This window comes from Lithobates pipiens, unplaced genomic scaffold (genome assembly GCF_037356315.1).
Source record: "Lithobates pipiens isolate NorthernLeopardFrog02 unplaced genomic scaffold, aLitPip1_a1.2 Scaffold_27, whole genome shotgun sequence".
Taxonomy (NCBI): domain Eukaryota; kingdom Metazoa; phylum Chordata; class Amphibia; order Anura; family Ranidae; genus Lithobates; species Lithobates pipiens.
Genome location: NW_027507788.1, coordinates 228,569,856 through 228,584,124, shown reverse-complemented (window position 1 = coordinate 228,584,124; position 14,269 = coordinate 228,569,856). Strand labels below are relative to the sequence as shown.

General features: G+C 42.8%; 1 protein-coding gene across 2 annotated transcripts in view; it reads left to right on the top strand.

The window, feature by feature from the left end:
* Nucleotides 1-14,269, top strand: part of CCDC27 (coiled-coil domain containing 27) — a 72,879-nt gene that overhangs the window by 42,335 nt on the left and 16,275 nt on the right. Inside the window, exons 7-11 of one of the 2 annotated variants that reach the window (XM_077458356.1) lie at nucleotides 1,625-1,859; nucleotides 2,812-2,942; nucleotides 3,619-3,696; nucleotides 8,068-8,280; nucleotides 11,805-11,909. In XM_077458356.1, coding sequence (XP_077314482.1) covers nucleotides 1,625-1,859; nucleotides 2,812-2,942; nucleotides 3,619-3,696; nucleotides 8,068-8,280; nucleotides 11,805-11,909 — 762 coding nt within the window. The remainder of the gene's footprint in view (nucleotides 1-1,624; nucleotides 1,860-2,811; nucleotides 2,943-3,618; nucleotides 3,697-8,067; nucleotides 8,281-11,804; nucleotides 11,910-14,269) is intronic. The other variant, XM_077458357.1, reaches the window with a different exon arrangement.

The window sequence follows — 14,269 nt, the reverse complement described above, 5'->3', positions numbered from 1 at the left end:
TGTGGCACTTTGTCCGATCAGAATTCTCTACACATGATCGGATTAGGTCCTATCGAACCAGTTGGTCGGGAAATATTTCCAACATGTTGGAAAATTGGGTCCGACGGATCTTCCGATGGAGTCAGTCCGATGCAGACCACACACAGTCGGATTATCCGACAACACGGTCCGATAGGACACATTCCGACGGATTCTCCGACCGTGTGTACAAGGGCTAAGAGGTCCATTTATATACAAAATGCCACAGCCGCCCCCCCGGTGAATCTGAATGTACATTCATCCTGTGAGAATTGGACAAAAATGAACGTTCTTTAGGCTATTTGTCACTTCACAACGAATTTTGTTTTATTATTATGGGAGAAAAATGCCTCATTCTGGAAGAAAGGAATTAGCAAATAATTGTAACCAATGATTATACTTATTTAGTAATTCCCTCTCTCTAGAATTGTTGCATTGTATCTCTTGCTGCACATATATATGTATTTCCTATGCTCCTCAGCTCCATCTAGTGGCCGTAATGCTATATTTTAATAAAAGTGCACTTGTCAACCACTTGCTGACTATGTTATAGCTGAAAGATAGCTACAGAGTGGTCTTCCAGTTCTGGGGGGGGGGGGGGGGGGGATCCAGTGGGGAATAAATATTTCCAAAAGAAAACTCTATTTGTGTGAACAAAATATCCTATGTGTACAGTGTTACATGACCGCGTAATTGTCATTCAAAGTGTGAGAGAGCTGAAATCTGAAAAATTTGGCCTGGGCAGGAAGGGGGTGAAAGTGGGCAAATTCGCACAGAGTGAATGTAAATGCAGATTCACTGGACAAACGGCTATGTATTTGTTTTTCTTTGTTTTTTTTTTATTTTTTTTATAACCAGATCCCTAAATTATCAATCTTTATCTATACTTTTAAATTGTAAGCTCTCAGGATCAGAGCCGCCCTCACCCTCCCTGTCTTGAATGGTATTTGTCATTGTAGTGTCCCCCGCTCTGCACACACTGGCACTATATATATATATATATATATATATATATATATATATATATATATATATATATATATATATATACGGTAATTACTGTATTATAATTACATAAATAATCCCATATCATATCATAATAATAATATAATAATAATAATATATCATAATAATAATATAATATAATAATATAAATAATAATAATAATATAATATAATAATATAATAATAATAATATATCATAATAATAATATAATATAATAATAATAATATAATATAATATAATAATATAATAATATTAATAATAATAATAATAATAATAATAATAATAATATAATATAATAATAATAATAATATAATAATAATATAATATAATAATAATATAATATAATAATAATATAATATAATAATATTATAATAATAATAATAATAATATATTATAATAATAAATAATATAATAATATAAATAATAATAATAATAATAATATAATAATAATAATAATAATAATAATAATATAATAATAATAATAATAATATAATATAATAATATAATATAATAATAATATAATATAATAATAATAATAATATAATATAATAATAATAATAATATAATATAATATAATATAATATAATATAATAATAATCAGCAGATCTTACATGACGATGAGAACGCGGAACACACACTAGATGGAGAGAAAACAACAGCAGAACCAGAGAAGGATGATGAGGAGGAAGAGGAGGAGAAGAAGGAGGAGGAAGATGAGAAGGACGATGAGGAGGAGAAGGAAGAGGAGGACGATGTTGGATCTTTGGACAAATCTGAGCTACAGAAACTTGAGGAGGAATTGGAGGTCATCAGGAAGGATTATAACATTTCACAAGGTGCTGTAAAGAAACATTTAAAATATATATTATTATAATAATATAGAATAGTACTTATATCTGAGGCCATTTTTTTTTCTCTTTTTTTATTGTTATAAATAGAGAAAGTTCTTGTTTACACTCGTGTTGGATCGCTCTTCAGAGGGCATTTGACTGGTGGTGGAGCGGAGTTCCATTGCCTCCTCTCTGCCTATTTTAACCTCCTAAACTCCATATTGACACGCAGAGACCACGTGCGTTGCGGTTGCGGGGGGGGGGGGGGGCCCATTCAGTTGTATGAGACAGCAGGACGGCCATTGGATATGTACCCTCCCTTCGCTACCTTAAAGAGGGGGGGGGGGGGTGGTTGTGGGCGGTAAAAATGTATTTTTTACCGCCCCTGAACCAAAAGTGTAAACAAGGTTTGAGGCTCCATTCACGCCACGCATGCGTGTGTTTCCCGTGCGTTGTGTGTAGGGAAGCCCATTCATTTCAATGGGAGAAACGAGCAAAAGAATTCCCCGACCACGTTTGCAAAGATCTCGCTACACCGAAACTCCGCGCTGCGCATGCCGGCAGACGTGTGGGCAGCGCCATTAGGAATTTTTCGGCATCTGTGTCTCATTGTGGAGATTTCCCTCCACTTCCTGTCTTGTAGACTAAACAGGAAGTGAGAGGATATCTCCTCCCCTTTAATTATCGCAGGAACAAATCCCCCCATTAGAAGATTTCCCCCTCTATTCCGGGACACCAAAAAAAGTTTTGCCTTCACTTATGTAGGCGGAGCCTCCGGGGTCATCGCAGGTCGCTGCATTCTTGTAAGTCCTATATACCTATATACTCCAACCATGAGATCTCCCGCGCCCCCCGCTCCTGCCTCTGGTCATCCAGGGGGGGGAGGGGTTCATGTCACACCCAGACAGAGGAGTGACCGCACACAGGAGCGATAACGACGTCTCCTTTATCTCCGCAGGCGTCATTTCCTCTCTGCAGAGAACCATCTCCTCCCACCAGTCCAAACTCAGAAAATCCGAGTCTGAAAAAGAAGATTTACAGAGAGAGCTGATAGAGAGAGGAGTGCAGCTGCAGGCCATGTCCAACAAGGTACCGACCAGGAGGGGGCGGCGTTGTGATCTCTTCCGTCATGTGACCTCGCCGGCTTCTATGGAGTCCGTTTTCTTATCTAAATGCCTTTCTGATCTGCCAACATATTTCAGGCACTGGGAGCTGCATGGGGAGGAGTTAAGGTGGAGCTCTTGTAGGACCCTCCCATTATGGGTGTTGCTGATTGGCTATCCAAAAGCGAACTCTCTGTGCTCACCCCGGATAGGTCCGATGTCTGCGTGCAAGTGACGGTGCTGTGTCTAGGGGCCCGCTGGATGCCCACCATATAGTCTGAACGCAAAAGGCGTCACTCATCCGTGGACTGTAGCGTCCCCTTTATTAAATAGCTATAATGAAAACGCCGTGGCATAGACAGTGTTGACGCGTTTCAGCCAGGTGCAGCCTTAGTCATAACAAAAACTAAGGCTGTACCAAGCCGAAACGCGTCGACACCATGGTGTGCTGCTCATTACAGTTACAGAAGATTTCACAGCCTGTGGATGAGTGCCGACTTTTTCATTGAGCCTGTGTGCTGATTTGTTATACACTGAGCAGGATGAAGGTGGGGGATGGGCATCACAAAACTTGCTGAGCGGCACATCATTGGGCGGGAATCCGGGACGCATCCATATTTTTTTTCTTCATCTTTGTTATTATTGATTTGCTTTTTTTTTAGTTTTCCAGCATGCGCGAAGAAAGGAAGCACGAAGAGATGATGGCGGCGATGGAGAAGGAGAACTATTACCTGAGACAGGTGACAACCCGATAATTAGGTGACCCGCCCTAAAGTCCGATAAATCTTCTTTTTATGCCCATTTGAGTTTTACTGACTGTGACAGCCAATCAGATAAATCCCTGCCGTTCTCAACTCCGCCCACCTATTGCTGGCGTTACAATGGGAATCTGATTCTCCCTGTTGGAATTTATATTTACGGCGGACTCACACCAGAATGTGTGTTGATGCGCTTTGATGTAAATTTTAATTTTAATTCTATTTATAAAAAAAATAAATAAGAAAATGTCTCAAAATTTACACACCCGTCACAAATAATCCCCATTATTTGCCCAATATTTATATTTATTTCCTATGATCCGCGGCTCCCTCTAGTGGCAATAATTTGGTATTTTATTTGATTAAGGTTTTTCAATACTGCATTATGGCCACTAGATGGAGCTGACGAACACAGGAAACAAACAAATTGGGAAAATAAGTGGGACTTATCGTGGCTGGTGTGTGAATGTCTCACAAGTAGTCTCCATTATTTGCCCAATATGTGTATTTCTTGTGTTCATCAGCTCCCTCTAGTGGCCATAATTCAGTATTTTTCTGATTGAGGTATTTCAAGCACTATGGCCACTAGAGGGAGCTGACGAACGCAGGAAATAAACAAAATGGTCAAATAATGGGGACTACTCGTGGCGGGTGTCTCATCATTTACATACCCGCCACAAGTAGTACCCACAATTGCCCCAAAGTGTTTATTTCCTATAATCTTCAGCTCCATCTAGTGGCCATAATTCTTTATTTTTCTGATAGCGTTATTTCAAATGTTATGGACACTAGATGGAGCTGGCCAACACAGGAAATAAACAAATAAGGGCAAATAATGGGTTACACACCCATCACGACTAGCCCCCATAGATTGACCAATATGTTTTTTTTCCTATAATCCTGAGCTCCACCTAGTGGCCATAATTCATTTTTTTTTCTGCTTGAGGTATTTCAATACTGCATTAGGGCCACTAGATGGAGCTGACGAACACAGGAAATAAACAAATTAGGCAAATAAGTGGGACTTATAGTGGCTGGTGTGTAAATGTCTCACAAGTAGTCTCCATTACTTGCCCAATATGTTTATTTCTTGTGTTCATCAGCTCCCTCTAGTGGCCATATTTCTGTATTTTTCTGATTGAGGTATTTCAAGCACTATGGCCACTAGAGGGAGCTGATAAATGCAGGAAATAAACTAAATGGTCAAATAATGGGGACTACTCGTGGCGGGTGTCTCATCATTTACACACCCACCACAAGTAGTAGCCACAATTGCCCCAAAGTGTTTATTTCCTATGATCTTCAGCTCCATCTAGTGGCCATAATTCTGTATTTTTCTGATTGAGGTATTTCAAGCACTATGGCCACTAGAGGGAGCTGACGAACGCAGGAAATAACCTAAATGGTCAAATAATGAGGACTACTCGTGGCGGGTGTCTCATCATTTACACACCCGCCACAAGTAGTAGCCACAATTGCCCCAAAGTGTTTATTTCCTATGATCTTCAGCTCCATCTAGTGGCCATAATTTGGTATTTTTCTGATAGAGGTATTTCAAGTGTTATGGACACTAGAGGGAGCTGACGAACGCAGGAAATAAACTAAATGGTCAAATAATGAGGACTATTTGTGGCGGGTGTCTCATCATTTACACACCCGCCACAAGTAGTAGCCACAATTGCCCCAAAGTGTTATGGGCACTTGATGGAGCTGGCCAGCACAGGGAATAAACAAATAAGGGCAAATAATGGGTTACACGCCCGTCACGAATAGCCCCCATAATTTGACCAATGTGTTTATTTCCTATAATCCTGAGCTCCATCTAGTGGTCATAATTCCTTTTTTTTTCTGCTTGAGGCATTTCAATACTGCATTGTAGCCACTAGATGGAGCTGACGACCACAAGAAATAAATTAATTGGGCAAATAATGGGGACAAATAATGGGGACTACTTGTGGCGGGTGTGTAAATGTCTCATCATTTAAACACCCGCCACGAGTAATCCTCATAATTTGCTCAATTAGTTTATTCTCTATGATTCTCGTCTCCCTCTAGTGGCCATAATGCTTGAAATACCTCACTCACAAAAGTGCCAAATTATGGACACTAGATGGCGCTGGCGAACATAGGAAATAAACATATTGGGGAAATTATGAGGACTACTCCTGATGAGACATTTACACACCCACCACGAGCAGACCCCATCGATTGCCCAATTTGTTTATTTCTTGTGGTCGGAAGCTCCATCTAATGGCCATAATGCAGTATTAAAATAGGTCAATCAGAAAAAAATATATTTTTTATGACCACTAGATGGAGCTAAGGATCACCGGAAATAAACATATTGGGTAAATTACAGGGATTATTCATGGCGGGTGTATAAATAGACCCCAAAGCGTAGATTTACTAAAGCAAATAAACAAGTGGTGGCGTTTATCACTGTGATCCACCTACAATGCCGTACAATATAAGTACATAGAGGAACGCATGCACAAAAAAAAAAAAAATAATCGCGAATTCTAAAAAATTCGTAAAATTCTAAAAAAAAAATCGCAAATTTGAAAAAATGTGTCAATTCGAAAAAGAAAGTGAATTTAAAAAAAAAAAATGTAAATTCGTAAAATTCGAAATTAAAAAATCTGAAATAATGACTCATGAAAAAAAAATTGTAAATTCTAATAAAAGCGCAAATTCGAAAGAATTTCGTAAATTCGAAAAAAAAGCGCGAATTCGAAAATTCGTAAAATTAAAAAAAAAACGTGATTTAGAAAAAATTTGTAAATTCGAAAAAGAAAGTGAATTAGAAAAAAAAAATGTAAATTCGTAAAATTTGAAATTAAAAAATCTGAAATAATGACTCATGAAAAAAATTTGTAAATTCTAACAAAAGCGCAAATTCGAAAGAATTTCGTAAATTCGGGAAAAAAAAGCGCGAATTTGAAAAAAATTCGTAAAATTATTTAAAAAAAAACACGATTTCGAAAAAATTGGTAAATTCGAAATAGAAAGTGAATTAGAAAAAAAAATGTAAATTCGTAAAATTTGAAATGAAAAAATCCAAAATAATGACTCATGAAAAAATGTGTAAATTCTAATAAAAGCGCAAATTCGAAAGAATTTCGTAAATTCTATAAAAAAAAAGCGCGAATTCGAAAATTCGTAAAATTAAAAAAAAAACGTGATTTCAAAAAAATTTGTGAATTCGAAAAAAAAAAATGTAAATTTGTAAAATTTGAAATGAAAAAATCCGAAATAATGACTCATGAAAAAAAATGTGTAAATTCGAAAGAATTTCATAAATTCTAAAAAAAAAAAAGCGCGAATTCGAAAAAATTCGTAAAAATTCAAACAAAAACCTGATTTAGAAAAAATTGGTATATTTAAAAAAGAAAGTGAATTTAAAAAAAAATCTAAATTCGAAATAAAAAAATCTGAAATAATGACTAACTAATAATAACTTAACTATTACTAACTATTAAATTATAGGTATTGGAATTTCCTTTCAAATTTGACTGCTAGTGAACGTAACGAATACAAATTTATCCAAAATAACGAATGCCGCATCTAAATCAATGGAACAGAATGAATTAATAATAAATAATAATAATAATAATAATAATAATAATAATAACAAAACGTTTTTATTATTATTATTATTGTTGTTATTTTACTGTATTATTATTAACTCATTCCGTTCCATTGGTTTAGATGCGAAATGATTATTTCAGATAATTTTCGGATAAATTTGTTACATTCACTAACAGCCAAATTTGAAAGGAAATTCCAATACCTGGAATTTAATAGTCCCATAGTATAAATTAAGTTATTATTGCTTAGTTATTTTTTCGGATTTTCAATTTTCGAATCTATGAATTTTTTCGAATTTACAAATTGCGAACATAACGAATGACCCAAAAAAAAAAAAGAAAAAAAAAAAAAGAATGAAACGAAAATGAACACATTTTTCGGCGGTGCACATGTCTATAGCACAGGGTTGAACTCATCAATATTTTGCTATTTATTTATTATCCAATCACAGGCGGAGGGGGTGTGGCTTGACCAATCTGCATGGCTTTACCGGCAGTAGAGAAAAGTGAGGTCAGACTCTGGCTGAGGGGGATTGTAGTAGAAAACTAACTGCTATTCTGCAGCGTCTCGTCCAGCAAGGGAGTGACTTCCATCTGGGAAAGTGACCGCTGCGTTTCAGGTCACCGCTGCGGCAATGCGTTTAGAGGGCATTGCTTACCGCTGGCAGGCAGGGCTCAGTATGGGGGGGGCGCCATGTACATGGGGGAGGGGGAGGGGTGAGTCCGCAGCAGTCCATGGCTTTATACATATCACTGTCCTCTCCAGCTGGTATCTGAGCTGAAATCGGAGGTGAGCCGGAGGAACGATCTGATTGGTGAGCTGAAGAGCGACGTTCAGAGGCTGCAGAGGGAGGTCCTGGAGGTCCAGACCCAAGTGAGGAAAAACGAAGGGGAGAAGAACCAAATAGAGAGCAAAGCCGGGGAGCTGGCGACCTCCGAGCAACACGTCAGGGTGACCCTGGAGGCATTACAGTCCCGGGTGAGTTTTAGGGTCGGCGTCCCCACTACAGGAGACAAAATATTCTGAGATTTGTATAGAAGTAATATATATATATATATATATATACCGTATAATGACAGCTTTTAGTAAATTCATTACTTTTCTTATTTCCTTAAAGAGGTTCTAAATGCAGAAAATGCCTGCTGGGTGTAGCCCACCACCCCTCCCCCTCCCTACACTTACCAGAGCCCTATCTCGATCCAGCGATTTACACATGAGCAGCGGTTCTCCCGGGTCTCTCGCTCCTCATTGGCTAACACAGCAGCGGGAGCCATGGGTTGTGCGTGTTTACCTGTGAGACCGTGTAGAGGGAGAGGTGTGCACCCATTCCGTCCGCTCAGGTCTCAGATTACACTCAGCTCACCGCTCTATTGTTTGCAGTGTGTGATGTCATATCCCCACTATCCCCACCCCCCTTGCCTTCCGGAGCTCAGAACTGCTGTGTAAATTCTACACTTGGAGCCATTGTAGAGAGAAGGCAGCAGATAAACAGGTACAACTTATGTATGAGGATTTGTGTACCACCTGAGGCCGGTCACTGCGCTGGGGATATGGAGAGGTTTACACCCACTTTAACAATTTTTTTTTTTACATTTACATGCAAACGGTCTAGCAAATGTGACAGTGATGGGGGTTGGGATAAATGATACCACTGCGGAGGGGGAGGGGGAGGGGCAGGGGGAGGGCGCTTCAGCTTTTACAGCAACCTTTTTTTTTAAACACATTTAGGGAAATTATATATTTCTGAACAGATTTCTGTATATTTACAAATAAACATTAAAAGGATGACAAAGGACTCCCAGAGCACCAGAGGTCACCCCCTCCCCCCATGCACCCCTCTGAAAGTGGTTCCTCTTTGTTACTCCCCTCCTCAGTCCACTAAGAGTACCCTGACCCAGAGGCGTAACCAGAACCTTCAGGGCATCAGTGCAAGAAACCAGAAAGGGCCCCCGGGCCCCCTAACCCCCCACAGTGGCAGAATTCCAGGATCCGGTTGCAAGTGCGACCTTTGCGACCCTGGTAGCTACTCCACTGGTGTCACTCGTTTTTTTAGTTTTGTTATTTTATTTTATTGTTTTACAATTTTTATTTATTTATTTATTACAATTTAATTTTTAGTTAATTTTTTTTTTTTTTTTACAATTTTTTAGGAGCCCCGTTGGGATATCGGGGGGTCTAAACAGACCTCTGATGTTTCACCTTTGAGACAGTGAAAGGAGATTGAGGACACACGGCCCTCCGTCTTCATCTCTGCAGCCTCCAGAGTGAATGGACAGGAAGAGCGCTCTGTACAGAGGCTTCCTGTTCATTGACTAACTGAAGCATAGTAGAAAGTTTACTATGCCTCCGTTCTGAATGAACAGAGTCAGCGATCATTACAGATCAATTAATCTATTCATTAAGACAAAGAAGGGAAATGTGTCCCTTCCCCACTCTCCATCCTGACAGACCCCCCCCCCCCCCCAGATGGGGAGGGGGGGGCAGGGAGGAGCACAGGAGGCCAATCACAGCAGGAGGTGGATAGGAGGGGTGGAGGAGCAGCATGTAGTGGAACCAAGGTTCCTCTATATGGAGCGGCGTCCCTCCTACCCAGGTGTACAGGGGGCCTCACAGGCCCCTCGGAGCATGGGGCCGGGTCGCAGTTGCTACCCCTGTACAGGACTGTGACCGGAAAAGTCAGAACTCGGGACCTGAATACCTTGTTCTGGGTCTGTGGATGAAGCCAGAGGATGTGGATGATGGGCAGACAAGGCTAAGATGGTGGCACCCATATACCTCAACCAACAAGTTCCCTTCAATAACTTATCATGTATTCATAATCTGATACAATGTGACTTTCCTGGGGAGTTTTGTACTTTTATGCTCAGCTACAGAGATCCCTATCCAACAAGACCGCCTGCAGTGGAAATGTAGACCACAAGGTGGTGCTATAAACACACAGAAAATCTGTCAGGACTATGGAGGCTGCACTTCAAATGTGCGGATCCTGGGCTGTCATCATAATCCTTGCCTGTCATCCTGATCCTGACCTGTCATCCTGATCCTGACCTGTCATCATAACCCTGGCCTGTCATCATAACCCCGGCCTGTCATCCTGATCCTGGCCTATCATCCTAATCTTGGGCTGACTTCACTACCTAATAAATGACTGACCAGAAACAATCATGTAGCGTAGGACTTGAAGTGACTCTGAACAATATTCTCCAAAAATAATCCATACAAATCCCCCACTGAATGTCCTGTGATCTATTCCTCATGAAATTGTTCCTTACTGCGTTTTTCTGCTCTGTGAATATTCAAACCCCCCCCCCCCCCACACACACACACACACACTTCTGTTTGTTTGGAGCAAGCAGTGCATGCTCATTATCCCATCATCCCATGATCCCGTCCTTCCATAAACTATCAACACATAACCCATTAACATTATCCAATCGTCCCATAATCCCATCCTCCTATAACCCATCATCCCATAATCCCATCCTCCCCTAACCCATCATCCCATAATCCCATCCTTCCATAACCCATCATCCCATAATCCCATCCTCCCCTAACCCATCATCCCATAATCCCATCCTTCCATAACCCATCATCCCATAATCCCATCCTTCCATAACCCATCATCCCATAACCCATAATCCCATCATCCTATAATCCAATCATCCTATCGTCCCATCATCTCATCCTCCCATAACCCATAATCCCATAATCCCATCCTCCCATAATTCCATCCTTCCATAACCCATAATCCCATCGTCCCATCCTCCCATAACCCATCATCCCATAATCCCATCCTCCCATAACCCATCATCCCATAATCCCATCCTTCCATAAACTATCAACCCATAATCCTATCCTTCCATAATCCCATCCTTCCATAACCCATCATTCCATAATCCCATCCTTCCATAACCCATCATCCCATAATCCCATCCTTCCATAACCCATCATCCCATAATCCCATCCTCCCATAACCCATCATCCCATAATCCCATCCTTCCATAAACTATCAACCCATAATCCTATCCTTCCATAATCCCATCCTTCCATAACCCATCATTCCATAATCCCATCCTTCCATAACCCATCATCCCATAATCCCATCCTTCCATAACCCATCATCCCATAATCCCATCCTCCCATAACCCATCATCCCATCCTTCCATAATCCCATTGTCCCATAATCCCATTGTCCCATAATCCAATCGTCCCATAACCCATCATCCCATAACCCATCATCCCATAATCCCATCCTCCCATAACCCATCATCCCATAATCCCATCCTCCCATAACCCATCATCCCATAATCCCATCCTTCCATAACCCATCATCCCATAATCCATCATCCCATAATCCCATCCTCCCATCCTTCCATAATCCCATCCTTCCATAATCCCATCCTCCCATAATCCCATTGTCCATACTCCTTATTACCATGAGAACGATGAATAGACATTATAAAGTGGATGCTGATTGGTAATTTGTTTCCTTCTCATTTCAGTTTGAGAGATTCCGCAGCAAAATCATACAAGCCGCCTACACAGCTCCGGGGTTCAGGGGTCCGCAGGTGGAGGTCCCTGATAATGAAATCCTGGAAACCATGCAGGTAAGTACATTGCGGTATAATAAACCTCCAGCTGACCACCTTCCACTGTCCTGATTAAAGCTCACAGCTGATTGGTCAATCCACAGTGTGTACTACTGACCCCCCCCCCCCGATATCTCATGTGTATATATATATATATATATATATATATATATATATGTGAGACATACAGAGAATACCGGAGGGATGATGTAACCACAAGTTCAAGTTCTATTATCTATATAAAATCATGTTTGTTCATTTGTCATTTTGTACGGAATATTTAAAGTTGGAGTAATATATAGATATGAAAAAACATCGCCATGTGTTCTTACAAAAAATAATAATAAAAGCTGAACTCCAGCTAAATAGAATAAAAAAACAAAACTTGGTAGCTCAGCCATAGTAATAGAATATTCCCCATGTCTTGAGTTGTATTGTATTGTAATGTCCGCCCTAATGTTGTAAAGCGCTGTGTAAACTGTCGGCGCTAAATAAATCCTGTATAATAATAATAATAATAATAATATTAAACAGTTTATGTTTTGCTATACTCCATCAATCTGAAATTGTCCCCTGCAGTACTCCTTTTCTGCCACAAGATGTCCTCAGTATCACCAGTGAAAAGTCATCCAATGTCAGACTTCAGCTTCCAATGATCATCAGCCTCCCCCAATCCTCTGCACAGCAGCCTCCCGCAATCCTCTGCACAGCAGCCTCCCGCAATCCTCTGCACAGCAGCCTCCCCCAATCCTCTGCACAGCAGCCTCCCCCAATCCTCTGCACAGCAGTCTCCCGCAATCCTCTGCACAGCAGCCTCCCGCAATCCTCTGCACAGCAGCCTCCCCCAATCCTCTGCACAGCAGTCTCCCGCAATCCTCTGCACAGCAGCTTCCCGCAATCCTCTGCACAGCAGCCTCCCGCAATCCTCTGCACAGCAGCCTCCCGCAATCCTCTGCACAGCAGCCTCCCCCAATCCTCTGCACAGCAGTCTCCCGCAATCCTCTGCACAGCAGCCTCCCGCAATCCTCTGCACAGCAGCCTCCCCCAATCCTCTGCACAGCAGCCTCCCGCAATCCTCTGCACACCAGCCTCCCCCAATCCTCTGCACAGCAGTCTCTCGCAATCCTCTGCACAGCAGCCTCCCGCAATCCTCTGCACAGCAGCCTCCCCCAATCCTCTGCACAGCAGCCTCCCGCAATCCTCTGCACAGCAGCCTCCCGCAATCCTCTGCACAGCAGCCTCCCGCAATCCTCTGCACAGCAGCCTCCCGCAATCCTCTGCACAGCAGCCTCCCCCAATCCTCTGCACAGCAGCCTCCCGCAATCCTCTGCACAGCAGCCTCCCGCAATCCTCTGCACAGCAGCCTCCCCCAATCCTCTGCACAGCAGTCTCCCGCAATCCTCTGCACAGCAGCCTCCCCCAATCCTCTGCACAGCAGCCTCCCCCAATCCTCTGCACAGCAGCCTCCCGCAATCCTCTGCACAGCAGCCTCCCCCAATCCTCTGCACAGCAGTCTCCCGCAATCCTCTGCACAGCAGTCTCCCGCAATCCTCTGCACAGCAGCCTCCCGCAATCCTCTGCACAGCAGCCTCCCGCAATCCTCTGCACAGCAGCCTCCCCCAATCCTCTGCACAGCAGTCTCCCGCAATCCTCTGCACAGCAGCCTCCCGCAATCCTCTGCACAGCAGCCTCCCGCAATCCTCTGCACAGCAGCCTCCCGCAATCCTCTGCACAGCAGCCTCCCCCAATCCTCTGCACAGCAGTCTCCCGCAATCCTCTGCACAGCAGCCTCCCGCAATCCTCTGCACAGCAGCCTCCCGCAATCCTCTGCACAGCAGCCTCCCCCAATCCTCTGCACAGCAGCCTCCCCCAATCCTCTGCACAGCAGTCTCCCGCAATCCTCTGCACAGCAGCCTCCCGCAATCCTCTGCACAGTAGCCTCCCCCAATCCTCTGCACAGCAGTCTCCCGCAATCCTCTGCACAGCAGCTTCCCGCAATCCTCTGCACAGCAGCCTCCCGCAATCCTCTGCACAGCAGCCTCCCGCAATCCTCTGCACAGCAGCCTCCCGCAATCCTCTGCACAGCAGCCTCCCGCAATCCTCTGCACAGCAGCCTCCCGCAATCCTCTGCACAGCAGCCTCCCCCAATCCTCTGCACAGCAGCCTCCCGCAATCCTCTGCACACCAGCCTCCCCCAATCCTCTGCACAGCAGTCTCTCGCAATCCTCTGCACAGCAGCCTCCCGCAATCCTCTGCACAGCAGCCTCCCCCAATCCTCTGCACAGCAGCCTCCCGCAATCCTCTGCACAGCAGCCTCCCGCAATCCTCTGCACAGCAGCCTCCCGCAATCCTCTGCACAGCAGCCTCCCCCAATCCTC